Source organism: Octodon degus, unplaced genomic scaffold (genome assembly GCF_000260255.1).
Source record: "Octodon degus isolate 3935 unplaced genomic scaffold, OctDeg1.0 scaffold00017, whole genome shotgun sequence".
Taxonomy (NCBI): domain Eukaryota; kingdom Metazoa; phylum Chordata; class Mammalia; order Rodentia; family Octodontidae; genus Octodon; species Octodon degus.
In genome coordinates, this window is record NW_004524593.1 from 3,596,769 (window position 1) to 3,624,381 (window position 27,613).

Here is a 27,613-nt window from a genome sequence, read left to right on the forward strand (position 1 = left end):
TAAAATTCAAAGCGTGGTGGCACACACCTGAAATCCCAACACTCAGGAGGCTGAGGCAGGAAGATCATCATGAGCTTGAGGCCAATCCCTTACTACATAATGAGTTCAGGGTCAGCCTGAGCTACCAAGCAAGACTGTCTCAAAAAAACCAAAAAGAGCTAAAGTTCAATGATTTATACCTGTGAGAAATAATGAACAAAAGCAACAAGCAACTAGTTTTAATAGTTCTAAGAGAGTCACACACACAAAAAAGACATATTTCTTTTTTTCTTTTTCTTCTTTTTTTTTTTTTTTTTTTTTGGCAGAACCAGGGACTGAATTTAGGCCCTTGTGCTTGTCAGGCAAGCGCTTTTTCTACTGAGCTATCTCCCGAGGCCCAAAAGACATATTTCTATCCTTTTAAAACACCATAGTTGGGCTGGGGAGATAGCTCGGTGGTCTAAATGCCTGCCTGGCACGCACAAGGACCCTAGTTCAAACCTCAGTACCACTGCTGCGCTGGTGTGGTGGCGCACACCTGTAATCCTAGTGCTAGGGAGGCTGAGACAGGGGGATCACTTAGGATCAACTTGAGACCCTGTATCAAATAAGTCAATTAAAAAAAAAAAAACCACCACAGTCTAACAAAAGACTGGGTAATTAGTCTGGGTGTGGTGGCACACACCTGTAATCCCTACACTAGGGAGGCAGAAATCAGTAGGATTACTACGAGTCTGAGCTGCGCAGTGAGACCCTGCACACAAACAAAACAAAACAAACTTCAAAAGACTTGGTAAGAAAATAACAAGACTGGGTATGGTGGCACGTGTTTGTAGTCCCAGTGCTTAGAAGGCTGTGCTAGGAGGACCACCTCGAGTTTGAGGCCAGCCTGGACTACAAAGTGAGACCCTGTGTCAAAAACAAAATCAAACAAACAAACAAAAAAGCCACACAAAATAAATGTATCCAAAATAGCACAGACACAAAAATGCATGAGCGATTTGTTTACAAATATATAACACTACATAAATCAGTACTTAAGCATACATATGTAGTGTTAACCCCATCACTCTTTTTATTCCATGGCTTCAGTTTCCTGCATGTAGTTCTGAGGGGTTAATTTTACTCCGAGGGCTACAATTGTTCCTTATAATCAGTGAAGAGTTCTGTCACTCTCTCTCTCTTACTTAGCGCTGGTGACTGAACCCAGGACTCTGTGCATGCTAGGCAAGTGATGTGCCACTGAGCTACATCCCCAGCCCTCTTCTTAAATTTCTATTTTGAGCAGGATTTTGCTAAGTTGTCCGCGCTGGTCTGGCATTTTTGGTCCTGCTGCTTCAGCCTCCAGAGTAGCTGCGATTATAGGTCATGTGTCAACGTGCTCAGCTAAGTCTCACAACTTTGTTTCCCTAATTCTCATACCCATTGACAACAGAAGTGTATTTCTGGCATGCTCACAAAGATGAATAAAGACAAGAACAGATCTACAGGATTTATTTACTCTCTGTGGTGTTGTGGGTTAAAGCTAGGCCTTTGCACTGAGCCTTTTTTCTTTTGAGACAGGATCTCACAGAGTCACTAAGTTGCCCAGGCTGGGCTCCAAATTTGCACCCCCCAGTCTCAGCCTCCCAGAGCGCTGAGATCACAGGAGTACACCACCATGATTGGCTAAATACAGTATTTCTTTAGTATATAAATAGTTACCTCTCCATTTTTCTTCTCTTGCTCATTTTATTCTGCCACACCCAGTGCAATTCCTCAATCAATGTAGCAGTGCTATAAACCACACCTACATACCTGTGAGCTGGGTTGCTTGGGCTCATCCATTCTCCCAGGAGACTCACTTCTGGCTCTGTGTCTCTCTGTCAGGGGAACCACACTGCCAGAGGGACTAAATCTGTTGGAAGAGGAGCATAAAGGGGACTAACGGTAATGTCAAAGAATTTTAAATAATGATGATAGCTGGGCATGGTGGCACATGCCTCCCAGTAGGAGAGATGCTGAGGCAGGAGAATCACTGTGAGTTCATGGACAGCCTGGGCTACCTAGTTAGACTCTCTCAAAGAATCAAACCAAACCAAACCAAACCAAATAAAATAACAACAAAAAATTTTTTAAAAAATGATGCTTCCCCTCTTTATGTTTGAGGAAGGAACAAACCTAGTAACACATAACTGAGAAATCCTTTCATGGAGTTAACATAGGAACTGGTTTGAAATAAGGTAAGAAACGTTTGTCTTAGTACATTTTAAAAAATACAAAATGACAAAGGATATAGATCATTTGAGCTGGTAAAATAAAGCCAAATATAAGCTTTTTTACTCTTACGTTAAGTACTGGGACAGAGGTAAAAGAATAAATAAAAATCAGGTCTGCAATATTATTTCCTTCTACTTTGCTACTGTTTTTTTTGTTCCCTTTCCATGAGAACTGTTATATATTTTATTTTATTATTTATTTAATTTATTTATTTTTAAACTTTCTGCAAAGCTTTATTCTGCAGGGGCTCAGTCCTTCTTGGCAACTGCCTTCCTCATGGCGGCCAGTACGTTGCTCAGCTCCTCACGCTTCCTCTTGGCGCGGATGTGCGTCCCACCCTTTTCTTGATGAACTTGAGGGCGCGCTTGTCCTTGGAGACCTTGAGCAGCTCCATGGCAAAGCTGCACACCTCCCGGATCATGTCCTGCAGGAACTTGGAGTGTTTGGTGAGACGTCCGCGGCGGCGGCTGTGCCTCGGTTTGCTCACATTCTTAGTCACCTTGTGGCCCTTGTTGAGGCCCACGGCCATGGGATAGCGGAAGGCCATGGCTACTCTTTTTCAATGGTTGCGGTGGCTGAGAACTGTTATATATTTTAGACTGTTGGTACTGATTATAGAGATGAAAAATCTTTGCAATTAAACTGATATACTTCTGATATATTTCTAACATAGGATATAAACTGCTAACACTGGGGTTCAACAAACCGTGCTCAAAAATATGTTTTTTTTTCTTTTTGAGACAGGGTTTAAAGCAGGCCTTGACTTAAGGCAATCCCCTTGCCTCAGCCTGAGTACTGGGATTATAGGCACAGAGCACCATGCCTTGCTAAGAATATTTTCCTTCTTTCTTTTGGAATTTAGTACAGGATCTACAGGGTGTCACTATGTAGATCGGACTCACAGTGATTCTTCTGTTTACAACCTCCCAAGGGACAGAATTACACGTGTGCACCATTACACCCAGTCTCTCTCTCTTTTTTTTTTTGCCGAACTGGGGATTGAACTCAGGCCCTTGTGCTTGCCAGGGAAGCCCTTATTCCACTGAGCCATCTCGCTGGCCCCTATACCCAGTCTCAATCAAAGTCTCAGCACACTCTGGGGGCAGGGTCTGTGGGGCAGGTGAGGGATCAAACCTGACTGTTGCACTTTGCCTAAGCATCGCTTTAGTCCACTGAGCTATCTGGCCTGCCCTAGAATATTTTCCTTTTCTTTTTTTGTCATTTTGAGACAAGGTCTCACCATGCAGTTCAGGGTGGCCTTGAGCTCATTTTGTGGCCCAGGTTGATTTCAAACTCATCATGATTCCTCTGCCTCAGCCTCCTAAGTGCTGGGATTACAGGTGTGCACTACCTTGCCTGGCTTAGAATTTTTTTTTTTTTTTTTTTTTTTGCGGAACTGGGATTGAACTCAGGCCCTTGCGATTTTACTGAGCCATCTCCCCAGCCCCAGAATATTTTTATTACATGTACACAAAAGAAAATGTTCAGGGCTCTAGAGATAGCTCAGCAGTCTAAGTGACTGCCTGGCAAGCAAAAGGACCTGAGTTTGATCCCCTGTACTGCATGCCATGCAGGCCCTGGAACTATGGGCAAGCTGTGCTGGCCCCCAAAACTGGGTGCAGGCCTATAATCCAGTGCTAGTGAGAATCACTACAAATCCAAGCCACACAGTGAGACCTGGCATCAAATAAATAAGTAAACAAGATTTTAAGCAATAAAAAAGAAAAAGAAAATACTTAGGTCAGATCTTCCTGAAGTGGGCACAGTAGGCAGTACTATCTAAATGCCTGCAATACTCATGTCTCTCAACATCAGGTAGAAGCCAAAGAAATAGCTTCTCTAGCTTTTATTGCTCATTCAATTTTAATTTATTTCAAATTGAGAGGAAAAGAATAAATATTACTGTTAGTTTATAAATTGTAATGTCTGAATGTTCCCCCAAAGCCTCATGTAGTCATGGGGTAGGGACTTCCAGAGTCTAAGATTAATTCATGATCAGGCTGGGATTATGGGTTTTAGTACTGCTGGGATTATGGGTGTAAGTACTACACCCAGCCTGGAGCGGATATCCTCAATGCAATTTAAGGGAGACAGACATCCTCTCTGTAGCCACTGTTGCTAGCCATGGTTGCTGCTACTCCTCCCTTGCTCTCTTCTCTTTGCCGCTGTCAAGAAAGGTTACTCTCTGCCATGTGCCACTCTGACTGGAGCCAGCCGAGTATGGACTGAAACCTCCAGTAATGGTGAGCTAAATAAACCTTTCCTTCCTTCATTTTGGGTGTCGAGTATTTGTCCCAGCAATGAGACAAGAGTAACTGAGACAGTTACCAATTTGAATTAGTCATTTTTTTCTTTCAATTGATTTAGATTGGGCTGGGGAGATGGCTCAGTAGAATAAACGCTTCCCTGGCAGGTGCAAGGGCCTGAGTTCAATTCCCGGTTCCACCAAAAAAACAAAAAAACGAAAAAAACAAAAACAGCCTATCAATTGATTTAGATCAAAAGTAGTGCTGTTTCTACCACAGAGAGTGGCAAGCCCTACAGAGTTATTTATTTATTTTTGTATTTTAGGGAATGGCCTACAGGGTGTTCAGGGTCTCACTACTAGATTGACTGCTGGATTGACCTGTTTACAGCCTCCCAAGAGCTGGGATTATAGGTGTGCACTACCACACCCAGTCTCAAGTGCACCTTGCCATCTCAGTGCACCTGTGGCGGGGCTGGCACAGGCAGGCCCGGGATTGAATCCCCAGCCCCTGAGCCTGTTTGCAGGGGCTTTAATCTGCTGAGCTATTTGGCCGGCCCTTTTATTTATTTATTTATTTATTTATTTATTTTTGCCGAGCCGGCCCTTTCTTTTTTATTTCTTCATTTATTTATTTATTTATTTATTTTATTTATGTGTATGTGTGTGTGTGTGTGTGTGTGTGTGTGTGTGTGTAGCCAGCTCAGCCCACCAGGGGGCGGTGCTGGCTGGCATGTGGTGCTGGGGGATTGAACCGTGGTCCCCGTGCTTTGCCAAGCTTGTTCTAAGTAGGTGCTTTAGACCACTGAGCCATCTCACCAGCCCCGTATTTCTTCATTTATTTAGCCTATAGAACTTTTAATGATAACAGTGTGTGTGCAGCAGTGTGCTACCACTCCCCTCACATGGTCAATGTATTGAAGAAAAGTGGCAAAGTGCATTGCTGGAAAGTTGACACTATTTTAAAAAGAACAGTCACTGATGCTGTTTCTCTGAATTTGGTAGATGAGGGCAAAGAGAAATAAACAGTACTGCAGATTAAGGGACCTCCCAAGGTTACCTACCTGAGTGATAACCGGCCAAGGAAGGAAGGGCAGTGCAGCCAGGCTCCCAGTGGAGGCGCAGCTCCCTGCCTGGAATCCTGAGGGAGCCCTGGCAACGATGGATCTAATGCGGCTGCAGGCGCTATTCAGATGCATGGAAGTGTCTAACTTTACCATAGTTCTTTCAACACTGTGAATACTTCAGGACTATGGCTTCAGCTTTAAAAAAACAAGAATGCAAGTCTTTTGGCATACCTCTAGCTTCCCCCAAATCAACTCATTGTGGTTAAGGATATCAGGTAAGGAAGATGCACTACAAAACAGGGGACCTATTCAATGATATCTACACATTAACCATTAGGTGAGGAAAGAAAACAAACCTTACCTGTCAATGTCACTGCTTGTTGGCCGAGCCACCTTGGCCCCTGAAGACCCCAAAGTGTAACTTTCCTGTCCTACAGATCCATGGCCTGTGGTGTCAATGACCATGGCTGTGACTTCCTCAGCACTACTCCCATCTTCTCCAGAAGGCTGATTCTCAGGCCCAAGCCACTCCTCCAGATTTTCAGTTTTGATGTGCACTGCTCCCAGAACCCTAACTTCATCATCACTCCGGGCACCCCGATCTGCTACTCCTGTCTCCACATACCACTGTCCTGCTCGGTTGATCCGGAGAATGGGCTCCCGGCTCTCTATATCAGAACTCTGTTCAATGATCTGAGGGCTGGTGGATTCCTCAGGAGGACTTAGCTCTCTGATATCCAGCACAGCACTGACCTGTCCCCGCCGGTGGTTTCCCTTTGGGGTATTATGTCGAGGGCTAAGGGAGCGGTTTAGATTTGGTGTGACCCTGTGAGACTCTGGAGGTCTCTCTTGATGCTTGGTCCTTGTTTGACTTAATTCTGCTTCAACCTCAGCCACGTTAATTTTGAAATGAATGCCCTCCAGGATCTGTGTGCACTTGTCTATAATATGCTGCATCTGCAGAAAACTAGCAGCTGTTAGGTAGCTGATGATATCTGCCAGTTGCAGGCATATCCGCCCTGTGTAACAGAAAGAAAGGAGCTGTTCAAAAACAGTAGGGTTCTTGATGACTGAAATGGAGACAGTACTCATTTCATTCAAGGACATGTGATCCCGGAAATAGGGGGAACTGGCAGCCAGTACCACTTTGTGAGCCCGAAAAGCTTGTCCTTGCACATTGACCACAATATCACACAGACGGCCCTGCATGCGCAGCTGATTTAGATGGCTCAGGACAGAGTTGCTGAAGTCAGGGATCTCCAGTTGTATGTTCCCTCCTTTCTCCATGGTCATGCCTGAAGAAGCAGGCACGCATTCAACCCTGCTGAGAGAAGAAACCATATTCTCATTAAGGATTACAATCTTACTCCCCTGCTGCTGTCTAGTTCAAACATACTTTCCTAAAAGCTTAGGCTAGGACCATATTTTCCTTACTAATACAGTAGACCACATCAAAATAAAAGCTCAAGCTAGGTGTGGTGGTGCACACTTGTAATGCCAGCACTCTGGAGGCCAAGGCAGGAGGATCACAGCAAGCTTATGGCCAGCCTGGGCTACAGAGTGAGTTCAAGATTAGCCTGAGCTACAAAGCAACAAACACTCTATCTCAAAAAATAGGAAATTCAAGAGGGAAAAGCACTAATTATAAGGTTGATTTTTTTATTTTTATTTTTATTTTTTTTGTGGTACCAAAGATTGAACTCAGGACCCTGCGCTTGCCAGGCATTCTACTGAACTATCTCCCTGGCCCCTTGATTATAAGGTTATGTGGAGATCTGATTATACAATTCCAAGGCAATGTTACAACTTTTCTCTAAAAGGAAAGAAACAAGCTTTATGAAGAAATTCAGTTATACCTAGACAGGTTGGTTAGGTACCTAACATTTTACTACATGCAGGCTGTTATGTTTATTACTATATAAACTAATATCCCACAAGAAAGGGCAGTATTTCTTAGCCTTAGGAGTCAGGGGCACCCAAAAAATCTTTGGATAGGGGGTCCCAGGGCAAGTATAGATTAGAAAGAATTCCACAGCCTTGGGCCAGGGAGATAGTTCAGTAGAATAAGCGCTTGCCTGGCAAGCACAGGGTCCTGAGATCAATCCCGGGTGGAGGGCGGGGGGAGGGCAGAATTCCACAGCCTTGTAGCTGCAGAGTAGCTGAAGTTCATCCGAGTCAGGAAGGGCCACATAAATCTGCCTGTATACAAATTCGAAGTTGGGAATTTCGGGTGGTGGGGATCAATCTTGGCTTTGCACATGCATTTCTAAAATCTACTTCCCTAGATGAGCTGACTGGTATCTTAAAAATACAGCATTTGCAAATATGGCCAAAATCTTTATATTGAAAGACTGCAGCTGCATCCAACAGTGTTCAGTAGCTGAAAGTACACTTGGTATAAAGCCCAACTTCCATCACAGTTGCATAAGACCTGAAACTTCAGGAAACTTATCCTGGCAAACTCTGGCCCATCTACACACACTTAGCAGTAAACAGGAAAGTGTATGTACACTGCTTTCAAGAACCAATTTTAGCCAATCTGACCTTTTTCCAAAGCGTTATTGTTTGTTTTGAAACTTTTAATCCAAAAAGAGCCTCAGTCGATGCCATCATGAATGCAGATGTGTTTATTTTGGAGCCCACACCAGCGCCTTTTTTGTTTGCGCTTTCCGGCAATTCCCCAGTGAGGAGGAAGCCCCTGGAAGAAAGTCTCTACCGTCGGCACTGGAGGGTGAGAGCTGTAAGAGGGAGAACCGGGACCGGCATGGGGTTGGCCGCTCTGGTACCCAAGAAGCTTTCGTCTGCGTGAGAAGCGTGGGGGACTGGCCGAGGAGCGGACTGTCACCGAGGAACCCAGCGCTCGGGGACCTAAACGTCGGTCGCGGAGCCAGCGCAGAGGTGAGCGCGCAGGACTGGGAAGGGGGCGGCGCCCCGGGAGCGGCTCCCGGCGGAGGGGCGGCGGGCGGGAGCCGCCCCGAGGTGGGTGTGTGCATCTGGGTGTGTCCCGCCGCGGGGAGGGGGCCGCCCCGCCCGGGGTCCTGAGGGAGGGGCTGCGAGGGGGCGGGTCCGCCGGCGCAGCCGGCCCGCGGCCAAAGGGGTGGAAGGTCGCTGAGTGCCTAGCGGGGAGGCGGAGGAAAGCGGCGGAGCCCCGGGAGCAGGCTGCAGCAGAGACAGGGCGAGGTAGCCGCGGTGCAGGGCGACGGAACCGGGGTACGGGGCCCGAGCCCAGTCAAAGAGCAGCACCTACCTCCGGGGGTGGAAACGGGCCGGAATGGGCCGGAACACCGTCCCGGAAGTGAAACCCCCCGCCCCCACCCCCGGAGCGGGCGACGTGCCGGAAGGAAATCACTCACCCTTACATCGCCCCTCCCCTCCCCCACAGCTGGGCGTCCCCTCGCGCCCCCTCCCCTCGGCTCTTCTCCCTCAGGAGGAGCGCAGGAGCCCGCGTCACGCGGGCGATCCTGACCCCGCCTACGAAGGCGGGACGGGAGGGGCAGAGGGCGGGACTTGAAGGGAGGAGGAGCTGGAGGGGTGCAGAGGAGCGTGCGCCATGACGTCACGAAGGGCCCTTATATAAGGGGACGCAGACGCCATCTCGTTCTTTCAGCGGTGTGACCTGGTATCCGGTAGGTGGTTATAATTTTACTGAGCTTATTTTATTTTATTTTTTTTGCTTCTTCGGTGGTGAACCTGAGGATCTTAGTATATGTAAGGCAAGCCCTTTGGGACTGAGCCATACTTTGGTTCATCTTTGGGGGTGGGAAATGTTTTGAACCCTGCTTGTTAGCCTTAAGGTCACCCAAAACTAGCTCGTCTCTTGCAGGGCTGGTGGAGGTGGAGGGAGGTTGCGGGTTGAGATGGCTCAGCTGCGGAGAAGACTCAGGCCTGCGTGCCGTGCTAATGATGAAGCCTGTGTTGGTAGGGACATCTGAGAGTGCTGATGAATGCCAACGGCTCTGAGGGCGGCGCGGGCCGAATCGCCCCGGGAGGCCATTGTTCAAACTCCCGGCCTGAGCGGTAGTTGGCTGAAGATGAGGAAATGCCTAGGTGGGGCCCACGTGCGTCTCACATAACTGTTTTTCGCACTGCAGCATTTACTTCCTGTCTTGGGTCTCTACTGATTGAAATACATTTTTGTAATACTAAGTGTAGATTTTGTTTTTATGCGGTACCGGGGATCTGACCTATCTTCTTGGTCCAGTTAATATGTCCGCAGCGCCCCGGCGCTAAGCTTTACTCCTTGCTTACACTGATGAAATTGGGTCCTATGAGGCAGCTGCATAGAAAACTGTTTAGGATTATGACTTTAAACACATGGATTAAAAATCTTTTTCATTAGGAATGGTGAATTACACAAGTGGAATTTGGCGTTTGATGGCCAGGTAAGACTGGGTGGGGAAGGTGGAAAATGAAATGGTGCATAGATGATTTATTCTATACTAAGCCTATGATGGTTTAAGAGTAGTGGACAGAAGGGATTTCTGAAACGTTTTATTCTGAGGCTTGAAGGCATAGAAGTGGTATTTAATTTTTGATCTGAAAAATTCTCATTGTGGATATTTTTGTTTCCTAGTTATGTGGCAAAAAAGGATGAGAATTTAAGGTAAGTTAATAAAATTCACTCGGGAAAGTAAGCCCATGTGCCACAATGATGACATTATATTTGCTACTCTTGACTGTGAGAATGACGATAATGTTAACCACCATTATCCTAACTGAGGCACAGGGAACACTGACTTGGGGAACATGGAGATTGCTCCTGAGCTCACTAAGGGTTTGTTTTCTCCCTAGGTCCTAAGCATGAAGCCACCAGCCATGGGTATACAGGTGAGAAACTTTCAGGCCTTAACTGCATCAGTGCTGTACATAAATTGTATGAGCTTGCCTCATTTTGATGGCTAAGAAGTTAATACTAGTGTGTGGGGAGGAGGAATAAACAGATACCATGATGGTTGCATAGTTCAGCAGAAGACCCGTGAAGAGATTTCATCACATGTCTGATGTATCTGGGATTAGTGAATGTGCCACTGATAGCATTAAAGGTCTTTCTTAGGTGTGTTTAAATTCTTTTCATAGGTTCTTGGGAAAGCCTGAAGTGGAAATGGTGAGTGAAATTATCCAATTAAACATAGATAACAGGGCAAGCTACTGAAGGTACAAAATAAAGGCATTTTGTGAGAATGCACTAAGCACACTTACTGTGGCAGCTGAATGCAGTAGCTAATACCAGGTTCTTGTCCGGTTCACTATTTGTAAGACTTTGTAAAATAGCAGCCTGGATGATGATAAGCAAATACTGACTGAAATATGAAGGTCTTAATTAGCTCTAACTGATCTCGGGCATTGTTAGCTTTGCGGGAAGAAAATTCATCCTTAGCTATTCTAAAGCATCTTTCGTTTTTTTGTCTTTGAGACAGGGTCTCACAGTGCAGCTCAGGCTGTCCTTGACCTTGCTTTGTAGCTCAAGCTGGTCATGAACTCAGTATTCTCCTGCCTCAACCTACCGAATGCTGGGATTACAGCTGTGTGGCAGCATGCCTGGTGTAATTGGTCAGGTTTAGCTGGACCAGCTTTGCTTGAGTAAGTACTGGGGAACAGGTTGAGAACAGTGCATAAGTGGCATGCCTACTGGTTGGCTTTTAATGTGGATAGCTCCTGTTTGATGTTCACATTGCGTTTTCTTTGAGCATGCTCTGTATGGGTTTTTGTAATGATGTTGATCAAATGTCTGACCTGAAAAGTGCATGTAGACAAATTTAACACTGAATAACCCTGTGATGAATATTGAAGAAAAGTTTAATGGTTTTTAGCATATTGATGGAAGTTCTGTTTTTATTCTAGATAATTACACATCTGGATGACTTGCTTTGGTAAGGAAATAGATGAAAATGGTTTTACTTTCCTGGTATGCTGTGCTTATTTGTAGTTCTGAAATTTCCTGTAGCTAACCTTAATCTGTAACAGGTGACTCCAGTTACTGCATTCAGTAGGACAGGAAGTTACTAAATATATTTTTATTTTAAAAGAAAAATACAAAATTTTAAAACAAGATTGTAGGCAAGTAACAATGGTTAGAATGTTGTGTATTGCTCTTTGAGGTACTTCCTTGCATTATAAGATACAGGCATGACTTGATCAAACAATAGACATAAACCTCTTCAATGAACTAGTAATTGGAATGTCTTTATTTCTGTGTTTATATATCCATATTATGAAATGTATCTAAAATTGTTTTTCAGGTCCAGAATTTGCAACCTTATGAAGGTATGCATATTTTGTTAACCTTGGTACTTTGACAAAGGTAACCTATGGGTACTGTTAGTGATGAAGCCTAAACAGATGGGAATCTCTCTGAATGAGAATGAAGCTTTATTTTAAACTGAAACAGTAGTTGGGGGAGGTCTTTTAGGAAAAGCACCTGTGAACACTCTTTAATTAGATGAACTTTACAGGCACTTGGAGTTGCCATGGCTGTGGTGCATCGTGGGAGAGAAGTTTTCAGGAAAGGTAAGCCATCTCAAATCTTGTGGTTTTGGGGATTGAACCCAGGTACACTGCTAGGTGAGTGCTCTGCCTCTGAGCGTACACCGTCAGCCTTTAAGACTGGCTAAGTCATCCAAAAGCTGATACAGTGATGATAACATAGTTCAGCAGACTCATGCTGATGAACAAGCACAAGTCTTTCGCTCCTATCTGATGTATCTGGCTACAAAAATCCAACTTAACAATAAATCATTTATTGTCCCTTAGAAAGTGTAGGGTCACTTACAAGTGTCTGTCTTTATACTCTCACATACAGAGTCAAGAATTGAAGATAAACAAGCCAGGTTGCGCGCATCTACTGCACAGGTTGAGGCAAAATGACTTGAGCTCGAGTTCAAATAATGCAGGAAGACTGAACTTCCCTCTCAAAGGAACTCATGACTGAGGAGATGGAGGTTAGCTTCTATGTTACATGTACAAATTACCTAGGTTATAACAGAAAAGTGAACTAAAGAGTGAAGAGGGAAACTAAGTAGCACCTCTTTCTTCGGGGGCCCAGGAGATGGAGTGCAGGGCCTCATGCAAGTGAAAGCCACATGCTTTACTGAGCTATGTCCTTGACCCAGTGGGACAGACACATTTTAACTATTTTTTCTATTTCTGAACCAGGTAACCCTTGTCCTCATGATGTCTTCAAGGTAAGGAGGCTTGCTGTGTTCTTGCAATGGCTTGGAGTGTAACCAATGATGTGATGATTCTGCCAAATGAAACAAAGTGATATCACTTACAAAACCGTTCCATTTTGATTCTGAGGTTACAGTATCAGTAAACATTGCGGAATTCTTTTTTTCTGTGACTAAATACAATTCTAATTTTTCTTCAGGACTATGGCATGGCACCAGTGGGCACAGTTTATCCTTACAAAAAGGTGAGGATTGAGAATGTCAGTACTGTTCCTGATCCAGAATACATGATGATCTCACCTCAACTTGAACTCTCTCACTGATTATTGATGATGAGAAAGATCTGATATTCTGTATTCCCCAATTTTTTGTGAGTTGAACTCTGGAAATAGGGCTAAAACCGGTGTCTTCTGTTGCAGGAAATCAGATGGATGTTCACTGAAGAGAAGGTTAAAGATGCCAATTTTAATAAATTTGTGTGAACTATCTGGAAAAGTTGTATTTTTTATGTTGTTGTTGCTAGGGCAGTGGCTAAAATTGAACCAGGGTAAGGGAAGGAAGATTGGTCAGAGTGGTGTTTTTTAATACATATTTTAACTAGAAGTACATGCACCTTACAGATTGCATTGTACTGCTTCATTTCAGAAGAGCCATAGAATGGCAATAAAAGCATCTTTCAGAATAGGCAGTATTTGGCTATTTTTGCTGTGTAAGAACTGAAAGTTAAATGTTCTCAAACTAGATACTGTTGGCACAGGTAGTTTGAAGACCAAAGTGACAGGTTTTTGGCAAGTAAATGTCTATGTGGAGATAGGAAGTTGAAAACAGCTGGTACTCCTGTGGTTGTCTTCTGGGTAGTTCTTGAGGATGCAGGTCAGAGTGCCCGTGTGCTGTGCTTAGGATAGAATCTGCCTTATGCTACCTGAGGTCCTGTTTTAATTAGGTAAGTAAGTTCCTATCTTGGGTCATGGTAGGAGACTGCTGTGGCTTAACTGGCTGTTTTCAAGCCATTTCTGCTACCACACCAGCTCCCTTTCACACAGTGAACATTTCACAATATCTCAGGAAGTTGTCGACTCAGCCTTTTCCTACACATTGGTGGCTTTCCAGTGTCCTCTGCTGCTATAGGGAGAGCAATACACGTGGTTTGCAAAAGTCGCTAGTGCAGGCTGGCTTTGATGTTGCCTCAGCCTTTCAAGTGTCCACAGACTATAGGAATGTGCCATACACCCAGCACAACAGTTTCCTGTTTACAGCTATCCACATTTACTGCTTGTATGCACATGAAATCATGTAATTCCATGGTTGTCAAACATTAGAAGCAGTAAAGATTACCCCATTGAATGAAGTTCTTTCCTGCTTCTGGCCACAAAAATGCACAAGAACCAAGTCAAATTTACAAAGTAGATTTGATTTGACTAAATTCAGTTGAGCTTAACCCCTAACCATTGAATTTAACTGCATTCTACTCCAGCTGTATGGTAAATTAACCTCTTGTCTAGAACCTCTAATTGCTGGGATTACAGCTGTTGGTGTGCAACCCCCCCTCATTGAGGTAGGCTCTTCCTATGTAGTTCCAGCCTAAATGTGCTTCTGCTGGTGATGTGCTTGCTTCCCAGGTAGTGAGATTACATGCCTGTGCTCAGCTTCAATGACCACTTGTAACTGACACTAAAATTTTTTTATTTAATGTATTTGGTACAGGGTATTACTGTGCAGCTCAGACTCCCCAGCACTGGGAATACAGGTATGCGCCACCAAGCCTGGTCCTACTTAGCATTCCTGGGACTGGCATGGCATGTGGTATTTACTTGGTCCCTGTGCTTGCCTATGCAGGCGCTTAGTCCACTGAACTGTTTTACAGGCTGAGCACTGTTTCAGGTAAAATGGGAGGATAGAGGTTAAGTGGGCCAAGGTTATGTGCCAAGGAGTGGTAAGACCAGGAATTCCATCCAGCAGTGATTTTGAAAGTTTTTTTTGTTTAGTACAGGTTCTTACCACACAGGACTACCAAATGCTGGGATTACAGGCACACGCTACCACACCCACTGTCAATCTGTCTCAGCGAGCTTTGGGGCTGGCATGTTGGGATCAAACTCCAGCTGCTGTGCTCTGCCTAAGCAGGTGCTTTAGTCCACTGAGCTATCTGGCCAACCTTAAATCCTAAACATGTCAGATTTATACTTCTAGGAGTGCTTTGTGAGACAAGGTGTCCCTATAGTTCAGGCTGGCCTTAAATTTACTGTGTAGCACGGTCTACAGTGACGCCTTGGCCTTCAGAGTGCTGGGACTACAGATTTGAGGCACCACAACTGGCCTCAGATGGAATTTACAGACACTCCAACTAATGTACTGTGTACTTGGTTAACTAAGAAAATATTAAGGCAGCAGCTTCAAAATTATGCCTAACGAGGCGGCCAGATAGTGGATTAAAGTGTCTGCTTTGGCAGAGGCAGGGACTAGGGTTCAAACCCTGGTGTGGTGGCGTGTGTCCCTAATCCCAGCACTTAGGCTGAAAACAGGATCACTAGAAGTCAGCTCTTTTTAATACTGTTTTCAGTGAAAGTCTAAGCAAAAACCAAACCTGACAGTAACTTCTGAACATCTCTTCCCAACAAGAACTGTTCCCAAGACAAAGCTCTTCACATTAATAACTGGCTGTTGTAGCTGGCAGTTGGTTTTTTCCCTTTAGTGCTGGGCATTGAACCCAGGGTTTAGCCTAGGGAAACACTCCCATTGAACTGTATGAAGTTCCATCACACTGCAAGAAAGGAATTTATATTAAGATTTTAGAGCATTTTTCCTGACAGTTTTGAAAAGTTGAGTAATGCCTAATGTGACACGACAAGATAGTTTGACTTCTTGGGGACCTACAGCCCTTGATATTTGATTTGTATCTTATCTGGGATAGAATTGATATTTTAGCTCTGAACAATAATGCACTTAATAGAAATTAGCCAATAGATGAGTATAAGACATTTTCTCTACCCAATAAAGGATAAATTCTCTACTGAAAAAGAAATGGTCACCCTTTGTCAAGAATACCCTGCCAGGGGCTGGAGAGATGGCTCAGTGGTCTAAAGCACCTACTTGGAACAAGCTTGGCAAAGCACAGGGACCGCGGTTCAATCCGCCAGCACCACATGCCAGCCAGCCCCGCCCCCTGGTGGGCTGAGCTGGCCACACACACACACAATAAATAATAAAAAAAGAATACCCTGCCAGCAAGGTCTTTCTTTCTTGAATACAAATGATGGAGAGCATAGGGAAAAGGATAAATTCAGAGAGCACCACCTAATGGCAAACAAGATCTCTGCAGCAGGGAAGGACACAGGCATACACAGCATCACAAGTTAGACTTAGGTGGGGACTATTTTCAGACAAATAATAGTATCCTGTTTAGCACATTGAGAAAACAGGTATAAAATGTATTTAATGTTTGTAAGTCAAAAGCACTTAAAATCATCAAGGCCTTATTATTTTGTAATACAGCTTTTATTTGTGCCAGTAGAATTTGAGAAAATCACAAGCTTCAGTGCATCTGAAGTTGTCAATGTTTTCAGTTACTAATCTGCACATATCCCACACTTGTAACCCCAGCACTCTGAGGCAGGAGGAGCACCATGAGTTTGAGGCCAACCTGGACTAATTAGAAGGTTCAAGGTCAACTTGAACTGCACAGAAAAAAATTATTTTCAATTACAATTGGGGGGGCTGGGGAGATAGCTCAGTGGAATAAGCGCTTCCCTGGCAAGTGCAAGGACCTGAGTTCAATCCCTGGTTCTGCAAAAAAAAATTACAATTGGGGCCAGGGAGATGGCTCAGTAGAATAAGCACTTGCTTGGCAAGCACAAGGGCCAGAGTTCAATCCCCAGTTGTGCCGAAGGAAATAAAAAACAAAACGTGGGCTGGGGACATGGCTCAGTGGAATATGCGCTTCCCTAGCAAGTGCAAGGGCCTGAGTTCAATCCCCGGTTCTGAAAAAAAAAAAAAAAAAAAAAACCAAATTACAATTGAGAAAAATATTCAGGATGAATGATTACTCTCACAAATAGGCTTAAAATACTGAATCAGAACTTCTACTAGCAATAATGGTTTTGTTTCACTTTGGTTTGCGTTACGGGGGGTGAGCCCAGGGTCACGTGCTTGCACGCTAAGCTGCCCAAGCACACTATCATGGAGCTACAGCCCTGCCTCTTACGAATTCTTTAACCCCACTGCCTCCTCCATCAGGCTCATATCATCTACTTGACCAATAAAGGCCATCAAACTGCTGTTGATGTATAATACCATGATTACCTATGCCATAATCTTTCCCCAAAGACCTGTAGATAATCTTTATTTACTTACATTCAGTCTTCTGTGTTTTTTGAGCTATTACTAAGTTGCCCAGGCTGGATTTGAACTTGCGATCCTCCTGGCTCAGTCTCCTAGGTAGTTACAGTTATAAGCTTGTTTCCTCTTCAACTATATAATATAGAGAGCCTTGTATCTGTTTATGTATAACACTGTTTCCTCTTCAACTAGGAAAGACATACCCTTATGTCTGTTTACGCATAATGCTGAATTTGTGTAATGCGTACGTGTGTGTGTGTGTATGTGTGTGTGTGTGTGGCTGGGGATGGAACCCAGGGCTTTTCATGGCAGGCAATTGATCTAAAACTGAGCTAACATCCCTAAATCTGGTCCAGTTTTTCAAAGTACTGCATTCACATTTTTTAAGTATCTCTTCTGATTCTGGCTGGCAAGAGCCCTAAGAGCAAGCCAGAGAAGGTACTGTTTACACTTTATGTAAGGAGGAAGGAAGGCTCAGTGAGGTTTATGTGCTTTTCTTAAAGTGAAACACAAGGAGTAAGATTTTGTTACTTATTTCAGTGACATTTTCTGCATTGCTATTTGTACTACATTGTGTTGACAGGTGAAATATCACCATAAAGCTTTATCAGTCTTGAGGCTAGATGAACCGCAACCCTCCCTCCATCAACTCTCTACAGAAGCATTATCGTCCATGATTTGATTATCTCTGGCTTATGTGAATAATTCTTGGGTATGAAAAACATGATTAGAAAACATTAAACCACTATATTACTCCAGTAAAGGGCTATCTTTTACAATCTCCAAGTAAAAAAGAACTTCAAAAAAACTCAACCAGTAATTAATAAAAGCCCTAATAGTACCTTATCAAATCAAAATCAGGTACCTTCTGTAAAGTGTGAAAAATATTGCCTGGTTTACTTCCACCTAAAGACTGTGTTTTTTGAGATATCACTAAGTTGCCATCACAATGGTGGTAGATCTGGATCTGATTTTAGCACTGGCAAGGCAAAGAGGGCGAAACTCGAAAGCTCAACTTTCTGGATGGAGTGAATGGTTCAAAGAACCCTTTTCTGCTTCTGAGTCTGTTGGCCAGGAGACCTGGATATGATAGGGCTTCAGCTCCTCAGGAGGGACGGAATCGGGGGCACTGCTCATGAGATCACGTCCGCGGAAGGACTTGGGGAAGGCGATGACATCTCTGATACTTGGAGCTCCAGTGACAAGGCACATCAGTCTGTCTAACCCTGTGAGTAAAACATAAAGGTCACTGATGAGAAATGTATGGCAGTTTCATGTTGCGAATGATTTTAGTTGTCCATTTAAATAAATAAATTAGGAGCAGACTCTCCTCCATGGTACTAGGGATCAAATACGGGGCCTCCCACATGTTAGGCAAGTGGTCTTCTAGCGAGCTGTGTCCACAACCCTGTACAGAACTTCCAAATAAACTTTTACAAGCTCTAGTCAATCATGCTTTCTTATCATTGTAGAGAACTTTCTGTTTCTTTTCTATCTCATTTTAGAAAAGTGCTTAAAACTAAGTTTGTTTTTTATTTTCTTTCTTTTGAAACAGGATCTTGCTATATTCAGGCTGGCTTCAAACCCACAATCCTGGGTTTAATTCCCAGTTCCAATAAAAATATCTCTAGGGGGCCGGGGAGATGGCTCAGTGGAATAAGTGCTTCCCTGGCAAGCGCAAGGACCTGAGTTCAATCCCTGGCTCTGCCCCCCCCCCCAAAAAAAATCTCTGAAATTAAAACAAACTTGAATTATTAAAGAACTTAAGGTTGAACCTCCCCATTCCTACTATAAATAATTGAGAGTTCAAATTTGAGAAACAAGGCTATGGAATGAAATTTAGTTTTATACAAAGACAAATTGTTTACCTAAGGCAATTCCTCCATGAGGGGGCGCCCCATAATCTAAAGCCTGGAGCAGATGGGAGAGCAATGTCACATCTTCCTGAAATTCAAAAGATACCTCTTTAAATACACACTGAACGGACTTAAGTGCCACATGCTAAACATAGCTGCTGAAGGAAAAAGAAAGTTGAGTTGAAAAATATCTTAATACTACTTAACTAACAGCAATAACACACTGGGCAAATGTACAAATATTACCATAAGAGGTCTGCAGTTTACCAAGGAGCAACACCAGTCACGGATGCTCACAGTATGCAGAAAAGTGCCAGGTGCCCAGGAAGTGCAGCTCTCACTGTGCTGAAAATGCAAGCAGAGTAAGACTGGTGCAGGAGGTGGCAGTGTGGGCTAAAAGGATAAGAAACAGGGACTGTCCTGTCTCTGGGACCAAGGGAAAAGTGATAGTAAAAGGACAATAGGGCTAGATGTGGCCAGGAGGTAGGACAGCCTGGGGGCCAAGAACAGCCCTTGGGTTGGCTGACTGGGAAGCAGAATCAAGAGTGAGTGGCCAACAAAGATGTCTAAATCTCGCATTTGGAGCTTTTTATTTAGTTGGTCTGATACGGTATTTTTGTTCTTACTGCTTTTCAAATGACTATTCTGATGGGCCAAGAACCCCTGATACACAGGGAAGAAGAAAAGTAGTGGATTCTTACTCTTCTGAACACCTGGGCAAAGCAAACACCCCACAGGGGGCTAGACCTGATTTCAGGAGGCGCTGCTCTGTGCGAGGAAGGCTGCAGACTTCACAATGCTTCCAAAGCTAAAGTAGGCTCTACGGCTGAGTTTTCCAAGCCTGTTCCCACATGTAACACCCAGGCTACCCAACCCCTGGTAGTTAATGCCACAAAATGTTTTTTAGGACCAGATCTGGACTTGTTTTTAATATATATATATAATGAACTGCAAATTGTGAAGTTTACATCTGAATAGGGCTCTAGAGTCCTGAGTACCCCACTCCCTATCACAGAAAATAACCTTACTTAAAGTACATTAGGGGATACTAAAAATCCTTTTAAAGCTCTCTTTCTTGTACATTATCCATTACTGCAGATGGGGGGCCTGGGTTCAAGAGCACCCTTCAATTCCTGACCTTGCTTCCTTTTGTGCTGTGTGACTTTGGGTAAGCTACATAATCTGCCTCCATTTCTCCTATTTAAATAAACGCAACAATGTCATCTCATAAGGTAGCTATGAAGATTAAGTGCATAAGTGTGTACAGGGTATATAAGCAGTCCCTGCTCCAGGAAGTACTAACAAGCAGCTATTTATATCATTAACCTTTCCAAGTCCTACACTGAAGGTAGAGAGGTAAGCTGACACTTATTTTGTACCTAGCAAATCCTCCACTCATAATAAATGTTTGAAGAAGATGGACAAATACTTAGGTAAAACAGTGGAGCTAGGAGACGATGAAGGTTACCTTTAGTACTGTGGACAGGATGTAACGCTGTAGCTCTGCATCATGGATTCGAATAGAGCCACCTCCTATCTCATGGCCATTTAAAACCAAGTCATAGTGTTGGCTACGAACCTAGAAGAGTTACAGAGTCTATGTTAGTGACTTTTGACTTTAATTCTGCAGGTTAAGATATGGTACTGTGTAACAGATAAAATGTGAACAGCTGGTTCACAATGTCTTTGGAGGCTTTCAGAGCTGGATCCCATCTAGAGACTGTGCACTTTGAGGTTCTTTGTCTCTATTTACATATTCTCTTTGGACTGGGAAGTAGAGAGGGTACCGGGGCCGGGGAGATGGCTCAGTAGGATAAGCGCTTGACTGGCAAACGCAAGGATCTGAGTTCAATCCCCGGTTCCACCAAAAAAAAAAAAAAAGAGAGGGTACCTTTTCAGGCTCAGTGTAAATGAGGTGACCATCACTGGGGTGAGGAGCAGTGAATGGGTGGTGGGCTGATTCCAGCTCTTTGGGGTTGTCCTCCTTGGGAAAGAAGAGTGGGAAATCCACTACCCAAAGGAAGGAGAACTGGGTGGGGTCACGAAGCACCACTCCTCGCCCTTCCAGAAGATCAGCACATTCCAGCCGCAATTTTCCCAACAAAGAGCACTGCCAATAGAAGACAAACACTGAGTTAGCTTCTTAGCAGCAGAAATAACCTGGATTCTGAGGTAGAACACTTCTAGTAAAAGATCTGCCAACTCACAGAGGAGATGCTCTTTGTCTCTCAGGAGACAGATCTGGGGGTGATCTGACTATAATGGGGATCAAAGTGACAGCGAGCAACTAGTAACATAATGACCAAGAACACAGGGATCCCAGCACTTGGGAGGCTGAGGCAGAATCTTGAGTTCGAGGCCAGATGGTGCTACTCAGAAAAGCCACAGATGGGTGTGGTGGTGCGTGCCTGTAATTCCAGCACTTGGGAGGCTGTAAACAGGAGAATCACTACGAGTCCAATCTAGTAGTGAGACCCTCAACAGTCTACAGACCCTTCCCTAAAATATAGGAAAAAAAAAAAAAAAAAAAAAAAGAAAAGCTGCAGATGCCTGAAGATTTGCATACACTGTCAGTTTGAGGCCCATTCTATCTTACACTTAAATATCTACATATGGCACTTTTATTGTGACATTTGCAGAATGTTAATGTTGTTCCCAGTAAGTCTGGCTTCTACCTTGCTTTCTTTCCAGGAAGGCCCAGAAAGAATTAAAACAATACTTCCTGAGAAAAGAACAGCAGGGTATTTAGTTCATACAAAGAGATTGTTTAATAACTAGATTAATTTGCAGCAGGATGTTATATAAAATCCCAACTTTAAGAAATGTGTCAATAACAAAATTTGCTACTAAATATCTTCACTCTACTACTGCAGAAGTAGATTACTTTTAGCTTTGAAGCTGAACTCTGAAACTTCCTTTGGAAGAAACATATTAAAGTATAAATATATATTAGAAGAATTTATCTTTTTTTTTTTTTGGTGGAACCGGGGATTGAACTCAGACCCTTGCGCTTGCTAGGGAAGCACTTATTCTACTGAGCCATCTCCCTGGGCCTAGAAGAATTTAATAAAGTACTAGATACCATGATTTTATTTTTAAAAGTTTAGTATTATTATTATTCCTTTGATTTTTTTTTTTTTTTCCTTTTTGCAGGACTGGGGATTGAACTCAGGCCCTTGCGCTTGCTGGGGAAGCGCTTATGCTACTGAGCTATCTCCCTGGCCCTCCTTTGATTTTTTTTTTAGGCAGAGTCTTGCTATGTAGATCAGGCTGACTTTGAGCTTACTATGAAGTCCAGGGTGGCCTCAAACTCAAGACAATCTCCCTGCCTCAGCCTCCTGAGTGGTGGGATAATCGATGTATGCTACCAGGTCCAGCAATACCATGACTTTATTTTTATTTATTTTTGCGGAACCAGGGATTGAAATCAGGCCCTTGTGCTTGGCAGAGAAGCGATTATTCTACTGAGCCATCTCCCCGGCCCTAATACCATGACTTTAAAAATGTGAATATAAGGGCCGGGAGATGGCTCAGTAGAATAAGCGCTTCCCTGGCAAGTGCAAGGGCCTGAGTTCAATCCCTGGTTCAGTCAAAAGTAGAAAAAAAAGAAAAAAATTAGTATATACAATGAAGGATTGAATTTATATTCTCCCATACATCTGAAGAATGGTGCTGTAGCCAGTGGGTGGTGGCACTCAACACACAGCTGCTATCCTCAAGAACAAAGGGTCCTCCCTCGGCCACGTCAGTCCAAGGGTATCTCTCAGCCCTGAGGCCCTCCAGTGGTCTGAACTGACCCTTTACATCTACAGGAAGTCGTTATGGACAAAAGTTTATGACTACTGAATTTCCTCCATTTGCAAAACCTTAAAAATGAAAATGTTTTATGATTGTATAAGTAAAACCATTAAACCTTCCTCAGTCAGAGCTAATCTGTAACACAATAGAGGCTGGAAGCTGAGAGAAGGATTCCAGGTCTGTGTATGTGTGCTTAAAGTCACTTCGCTGATCTATTTCCCAGAGGCAGGCATAGCACTGGTATGGTTCATGACAGAAAGACAAATTAGGCAGAAGAGAGGGCTACCCAGCCTTGTGTATGTGCCAAGGTTGGCCACCTGACCTCTGTACCCAGCTTCCTCATCACTGCACTGAAGTGGTCGTCATAGGCCTCCAAGTGCTCCAGCTCTTACTGAATGATTTCAGTTTAAAGTTATGGCCAGCAATGCAGCTCAGTGGAGCAGTGCCTTGCCTGGCAAGTCTGAGTTGGATTCTAGTACCCCCCCAAAAAAAGAAAGAAAAAAAGAAAAAGGGATCTTCCACTTTGGGTTGCTCTATGATATACCCTGAATAAGCCAGGCATGGAAGTACATACCTATAATTCCAGTGCTTGGGAGGCTGAAGCAGGAGGATCACTGAGTTCAAGGCTATCTTGGGCTACACTATGAGTTCAAGGCCAGCCTGATCTACACAGCAAGACCCAGTCTCAAAAAACCAACCAATGGGGCCAGGAAGGTGGCTCAGTGGAATAAGCACTTCTCTGGCAAGTGCAAGGGCTTGAGTTCAATCCCTGGTTCCGCAAACAACAACAACAACAACAACAACAACAACAACAACCAAACAAGCTAAATAAATAAAAACATCCCTATAGAATTAGTTCCTTCATAAAGCATTCAAGTCCAACAAAAGTATAGTAGCTACTATTACTGGTAAACATGTAAGGTATCAAATTATGAGTAAAGAAGAGAAAGTCAGTATCAAAAATTCCGGAGGACAGTGTCTTTTCAAGTGTAGGAAGAAATTTTCAATCTAGTAGGCTCATGCAGGGCATGCTAAGATTTTGTTTTCACCATTTTAATAGGTGTTAATTTATTATACTTATCTTTTTTTTTCTTAGTCATACTGGGAATTGAAGCCTTTGCACTAAGCTACATTCCTAACCCTTCATATTTTTTCCTTTTTTTTTAGAGACAGGTTCTTGCTGTGTAGTTCAGGCTGACCTTGAACCCACTTTGCAGCTCAGGCTGATCTCAAACTCATGGCAATCCTCTTGAGTGATGAGGTTACAGGAATATACTGCCACCTACATTTTTTATCTTGAGATAGAGTCTTGCTAAATTGCCCACGTTGGGCTGGATTTTTTTTTTTTTTTTTTTTTTTTGTGGAACTGGGGATTGAACTCAGGCCCTTGAACTTGCCAGGCAAGCACTTATTCCACTGAGCTATCTCCCCGGCCCAGTATTGTTATTTTGGAGTGGGGTTATATGCTTTTATTGTTAAGGAATCCACTTCTATCTTATAAAACTGGAGCTATCATGGTCACAGCTCCTGGCCTCAAATGAAACCCTTAAGTCTATGAGGCCTCCATCCTGCCCCTTCTATGTCTGTCCAGCGCCAAAGCCCACTCTGTAGGAAGGTTTTTCAGAGAAGACAATTACTCTGTCTTCCTAGAAGGAAAAAGCTCCATTTGCTTTATGAGGCCAAGAGCAACCCTAGAGCACAGATGAGCTGGGGCCTGCGCAGGCCTCAAGCAAACTATAGTTTTCATACAGCACGGTACAAAGTCCTGAAAGACATTTACACAACAATCTGTGCAGCAATTCCATTTTGTGAAATCATTTAAAATATGTACATATGCGCGGCGAAGCAAGGCAGCCCTCGCCCCTCGTGCGCACGCATTCAGTGTGATTCTCCTTACGGCTTTCGCGTGCTCGCCTGCAGTCAGTAAGAGCACATCGTCCTCCTGCAGCTCCATCATTCGGGTTAATTCCAATCCATGCTCCTCCTCTATGAACTTGGCAACTGGTGCATTCCAGTTACTGTTGGCTTTCAGGAACACTGGCAAGACTTCCTGTGATAAAGAAAAAGACAGTCACACTTTTAAAGAAGTGAATTTATTTTCTCACAGTACACACATTTCTTGTTTCCAGAAGAGAATTTCCATGAGATTACTTCTGCTCCCTGAAGCCCTTCAAAATGACATGAAAAGAATTTAAAAAGTAATCTTGCCACAGTGAAGAAAAGAACAGAAGAAAGGCTTGGGAGTACCATCAGGAGGCAAGTGATTTCTGCGCATTTCTGGCAGACTGCAGATGCCTGGAGCAGGAGTGACTGAAGGGCACCACTTGGGAGGCTGAGGCGCAGTGAACAGGGGAGGTGGCCTCAGCAGAGGGCACCTGCGCGCCCTGCACAGCCCAGGACTCAGGCGTGCGCTTGGGTCTCTGGGGCAGCAGGCGGCAGCCCGCCATTCACCCCACACTAAGCCCAGCCATTTACAAAGCCCCAGCATCTCCCATTTTCAACCAGCCTCTTTCTCTCTTCTCTCCCTCCTCTGTTGTTTCTCTCTGTCCCTGTCTCCAGTGCTGGGTTTCAAATGCAGGGCTCTGCACATGCCAGGCAAGCATTCTACACCTGAACTACATCGCTAGCTCAAAGTGACTTAAATATGCATAGACATCTAACAATCACTACACAGTAAAGAAAATCTGCAGCAATTTAAAAAATCAAAGGTGAACATAAAAAAGAAACTTAAAGAGATTGCTAAGGGCTAAAAAAAAGAACTTGAATCTTCACAAAGGACTCAAAAAAGGTGGTTTATCAATAAAACAAGAATGAGAGACTAAGAGAAGTGCTATGGGAGCTGGTGCTGTGGTGTACCCCTCCCACCCCAGCTACTCACGAGGCTGAGGTAGGAGGACCGAGTTCAAGCCCAGCTTGGGCAACTTAGACTCTGTCTACAAGGAAAAAATGTTTAAAAAGGGCTGGAGATGCAGCTCAGTGTACAGTGGCTGAGTGTCATGGGTTCAATTCCCAGTACTGCGAAAAAACAAACAAATCAGGAAACAAAAAGTTGCCAATTTTTACTTTTTATCAAGGAGTGACATGAAAGAAACTTAAAAAATACTATTACTATAATTTTATAAAAGAAATACTATTTCCACAGACAAAAAGAGAAAAGATAGCTTTTACACTTTTTTTTTTTTTTGAGACAGTCTTGTTATGTAGTTCAGGTTGGTCTTGAACTTACTACATAGCTCAGCGTGGCCTTGAATATGTGGTGCTCCTCCTGCCTCAGCCTCCCAAGCGCAATTCTTTCAGTTTATGAAAAGCTTTTCATAGTGCCTTATTTTTCTCATTTGAGTTGATGCGCTCTGGGAATCACTGTCATAATCTTTCTTACTGAAAAATCCGTTTATAATTCTCTGAGCTTGAGGTATAAAGCTTGGGATATGGTAGTGACAAAAAAGAGCAGCCCATTTTCAGTATCAAATATAACATTTTTACATGAATATCACAGTATCCTTTTCTTACAAGTCATTACAATATGAACGTTTTTTCCTATATTAATATTCTTAGAAAACAAAATTTTAAAAGGAATTGTAATACTCATTTTTTATTATACCTTAACATTTAATCTGTCCTATATGGTTTCATTCTATTCTTGTTATAAACGATACTATGAGCATAAAGTTTCCCTAATCTAGGGTCCTTAAGCATATCACACAAAGTTTTTTTTTCTGTATTTTAGGGAAGGGGCACAGAAATTTACTGATGCCCATAGCATGAAGCTATTTAAAGTCACTCACCCTAAAGTGGCCAGGTAATGTATTCTTCCAGAGGCAGTGTGGGAATTTCCTCACCCCTGTTCGGCCCAGTTTAATTTTACCATCCCCAGGCTAGAAACATAAAATGTGCCTGTTGATGGCATGGTCACAGTTTTAAAAAGGACACAAAAGGGGCCGGGGAGATGGCTCAGTAGAATAAGCTCTGGCCTGGCAAGCACAAGGGCCTGAGTTCAATCCCCGGTTCCGCAAAAAATAAATAAATAAATAAATAAATAAATAAATAAAAATAAATAAAAAAGACACAAAGACCAAGGACCACTAGGCTTTACTCACCAGGCACGCTGCTGTTAAGCCCTGAGCATGTGGGGCTCTATCTACTTTCCTAATGGCACTAAATACCCTGGTTTCCTTTAAAGGCTAGCACTGAACTTTCATATTTTATTTTTATTTTTTTGTGCAACTGGGGGTTGAACTCAGCCCTCTGAGCTTGCCAGGCCAGCGCTTCTTCTACTGAGCTATCTCCCCAGCGCTTCATATTTTAATAACAGAGCATTCATCTAATCTTAAGTCTTAGAATCATACTGTACCAAGGGGCAAGATTAACTTTTTTTTTGTTTTTCTTTTTGAGACAGGGTCTTGCTATGCAGTTCAGGCTGGCCTTGAGCTTACTTTGTAGCCCAGGTGGGCCCTGAACTCACAGCGCTCATCCTGCCTCAGCCTCTCCGAAGTGCTGGGATTACAGGTGTGTGCCACTATGCCCAGCTGAAAATTAACTTTAATAATAAACAGAAGAAAACAAAAGAGTGATCTCAAGTAAGAGGACTTTCAACATTAAGAGCTCAAGCAATAATAATTAGTTAAAAATATATAATCGCCAAAAGGAAACAAATCTGCTTTTACTCCTTACCTGATTAAAATGGTCAGTTGCACATTTTCTAATGGACTTAATATCTTTCCTTTTCAAGTACTTCTGATGAAAGAAAATCAAAGTAAACTCATCAATAGGATACTCAGCTTCATAAAAATGTTCATGATAACAACTGGGACACAAACACATTTTATGTCTTTCATCAGTATGATAGGATTTATTTATTTTTTATTTTATTTATGTGTGTGTGTGTGTGTGTGTGTGTGTGTGTGTGTG

At 43.4% G+C, this 27,613-nt stretch overlaps 2 protein-coding genes, 2 long non-coding RNA genes and 10 other non-coding genes across 23 annotated transcripts in view; 12 read left to right on the plus strand and 2 right to left on the minus strand.

The window, feature by feature from the left end:
* Zbtb37 (zinc finger and BTB domain containing 37) overlaps positions 1 to 8,845 on the minus strand; it is a 32,495-nt gene extending 23,650 nt beyond the window's left edge. For 5 of the 6 annotated variants that reach the window (XR_002820178.1, XR_002820177.1, XM_023710302.1 and 2 more), the window contains exons 1-3: positions 8,095 to 8,288; positions 5,912 to 6,871; positions 1,777 to 1,876 (exon numbers count right to left, since the gene is read on the minus strand). Coding sequence is in view for 4 of the 6 variants with exons in the window: in XM_023710302.1 (XP_023566070.1) it covers positions 1,777 to 1,876; positions 5,912 to 6,843 (1,032 nt within the window). In the remaining 2 variants the exon portion in view is untranslated. Of the gene's footprint in view, positions 1 to 1,776; positions 1,877 to 5,911; positions 6,875 to 8,094; positions 8,289 to 8,797 lie in introns of those variants that run through there. The other variant, XM_023710300.1, reaches the window with a different exon arrangement.
* On the plus strand, positions 8,353 to 10,997 carry LOC111815500. 2 transcript variants are annotated; one of them, XR_002820180.1, is made up of 6 exons: positions 8,353 to 8,448; positions 9,890 to 9,932; positions 10,124 to 10,153; positions 10,342 to 10,377; positions 10,627 to 10,654; positions 10,968 to 10,997. It is a non-coding gene; the product is annotated as an uncharacterized LOC111815500 (long non-coding RNA). The 2 variants fall into 2 exon arrangements; XR_002820179.1 differs by lacking the exon at positions 8,353 to 8,448 and having other exon boundaries at positions 9,763 to 9,932.
* LOC111815536 lies at positions 9,440 to 9,519 on the plus strand. The gene has a single exon (XR_002820219.1). It is a non-coding gene; the product is annotated as a small nucleolar RNA SNORD74 (small nucleolar RNA).
* LOC111815549 lies at positions 9,993 to 10,054 on the plus strand. The gene has a single exon (XR_002820232.1). It is a non-coding gene; the product is annotated as a small nucleolar RNA SNORD75 (small nucleolar RNA).
* On the plus strand, positions 10,192 to 10,273 carry LOC111815528. Its single transcript, XR_002820211.1, has one exon. It is a non-coding gene; the product is annotated as a small nucleolar RNA SNORD24 (small nucleolar RNA).
* On the plus strand, positions 10,491 to 10,558 carry LOC111815547. The gene has a single exon (XR_002820230.1). It is a non-coding gene; the product is annotated as a small nucleolar RNA SNORD77 (small nucleolar RNA).
* LOC111815537 lies at positions 10,825 to 10,886 on the plus strand. The gene has a single exon (XR_002820220.1). It is a non-coding gene; the product is annotated as a small nucleolar RNA SNORD44 (small nucleolar RNA).
* An 8-nt stretch (positions 10,998 to 11,005) lies between the features above and the next one.
* LOC111815501 lies at positions 11,006 to 13,204 on the plus strand. 2 transcript variants are annotated; one of them, XR_002820182.1, is made up of 3 exons: positions 11,116 to 11,130; positions 11,392 to 11,420; positions 11,790 to 13,204. It is a non-coding gene; the product is annotated as an uncharacterized LOC111815501 (long non-coding RNA). The 2 variants fall into 2 exon arrangements; XR_002820181.1 differs by having other exon boundaries at positions 11,006 to 11,130; positions 11,392 to 13,204.
* Positions 11,256 to 11,320, plus strand: LOC111815548. The gene has a single exon (XR_002820231.1). It is a non-coding gene; the product is annotated as a small nucleolar RNA SNORD78 (small nucleolar RNA).
* LOC111815531 lies at positions 11,864 to 11,940 on the plus strand. Its single transcript, XR_002820214.1, has one exon. It is a non-coding gene; the product is annotated as a small nucleolar RNA SNORD79 (small nucleolar RNA).
* LOC111815538 lies at positions 12,174 to 12,255 on the plus strand. The gene has a single exon (XR_002820221.1). It is a non-coding gene; the product is annotated as a small nucleolar RNA snR60/Z15/Z230/Z193/J17 (small nucleolar RNA).
* LOC111815535 lies at positions 12,772 to 12,849 on the plus strand. Its single transcript, XR_002820218.1, has one exon. It is a non-coding gene; the product is annotated as a small nucleolar RNA SNORD47 (small nucleolar RNA).
* On the plus strand, positions 12,996 to 13,070 carry LOC111815530. Its single transcript, XR_002820213.1, has one exon. It is a non-coding gene; the product is annotated as a small nucleolar RNA SNORD81 (small nucleolar RNA).
* Positions 13,205 to 17,321: 4,117 nt separating the features above from the next.
* The window catches only part of Dars2 (aspartyl-tRNA synthetase 2, mitochondrial), a 28,692-nt gene continuing 18,400 nt past the window's right edge, over positions 17,322 to 27,613 (minus strand). For 2 of the 3 annotated variants that reach the window (XM_023710371.1, XM_004626903.2), the window contains exons 12-17: positions 27,377 to 27,439; positions 24,603 to 24,755; positions 20,799 to 21,017; positions 20,376 to 20,486; positions 18,920 to 18,995; positions 17,322 to 18,277 (exon numbers count right to left, since the gene is read on the minus strand). In XM_023710371.1, coding sequence (XP_023566139.1) covers positions 18,063 to 18,277; positions 18,920 to 18,995; positions 20,376 to 20,486; positions 20,799 to 21,017; positions 24,603 to 24,755; positions 27,377 to 27,439 — 837 coding nt within the window. In that variant the 3' untranslated portion in view covers positions 17,322 to 18,062. The remainder of the gene's footprint in view (positions 18,278 to 18,919; positions 18,996 to 20,375; positions 20,487 to 20,798; positions 21,018 to 24,602; positions 24,756 to 27,376; positions 27,440 to 27,613) is intronic. The other variant, XM_023710372.1, reaches the window with a different exon arrangement.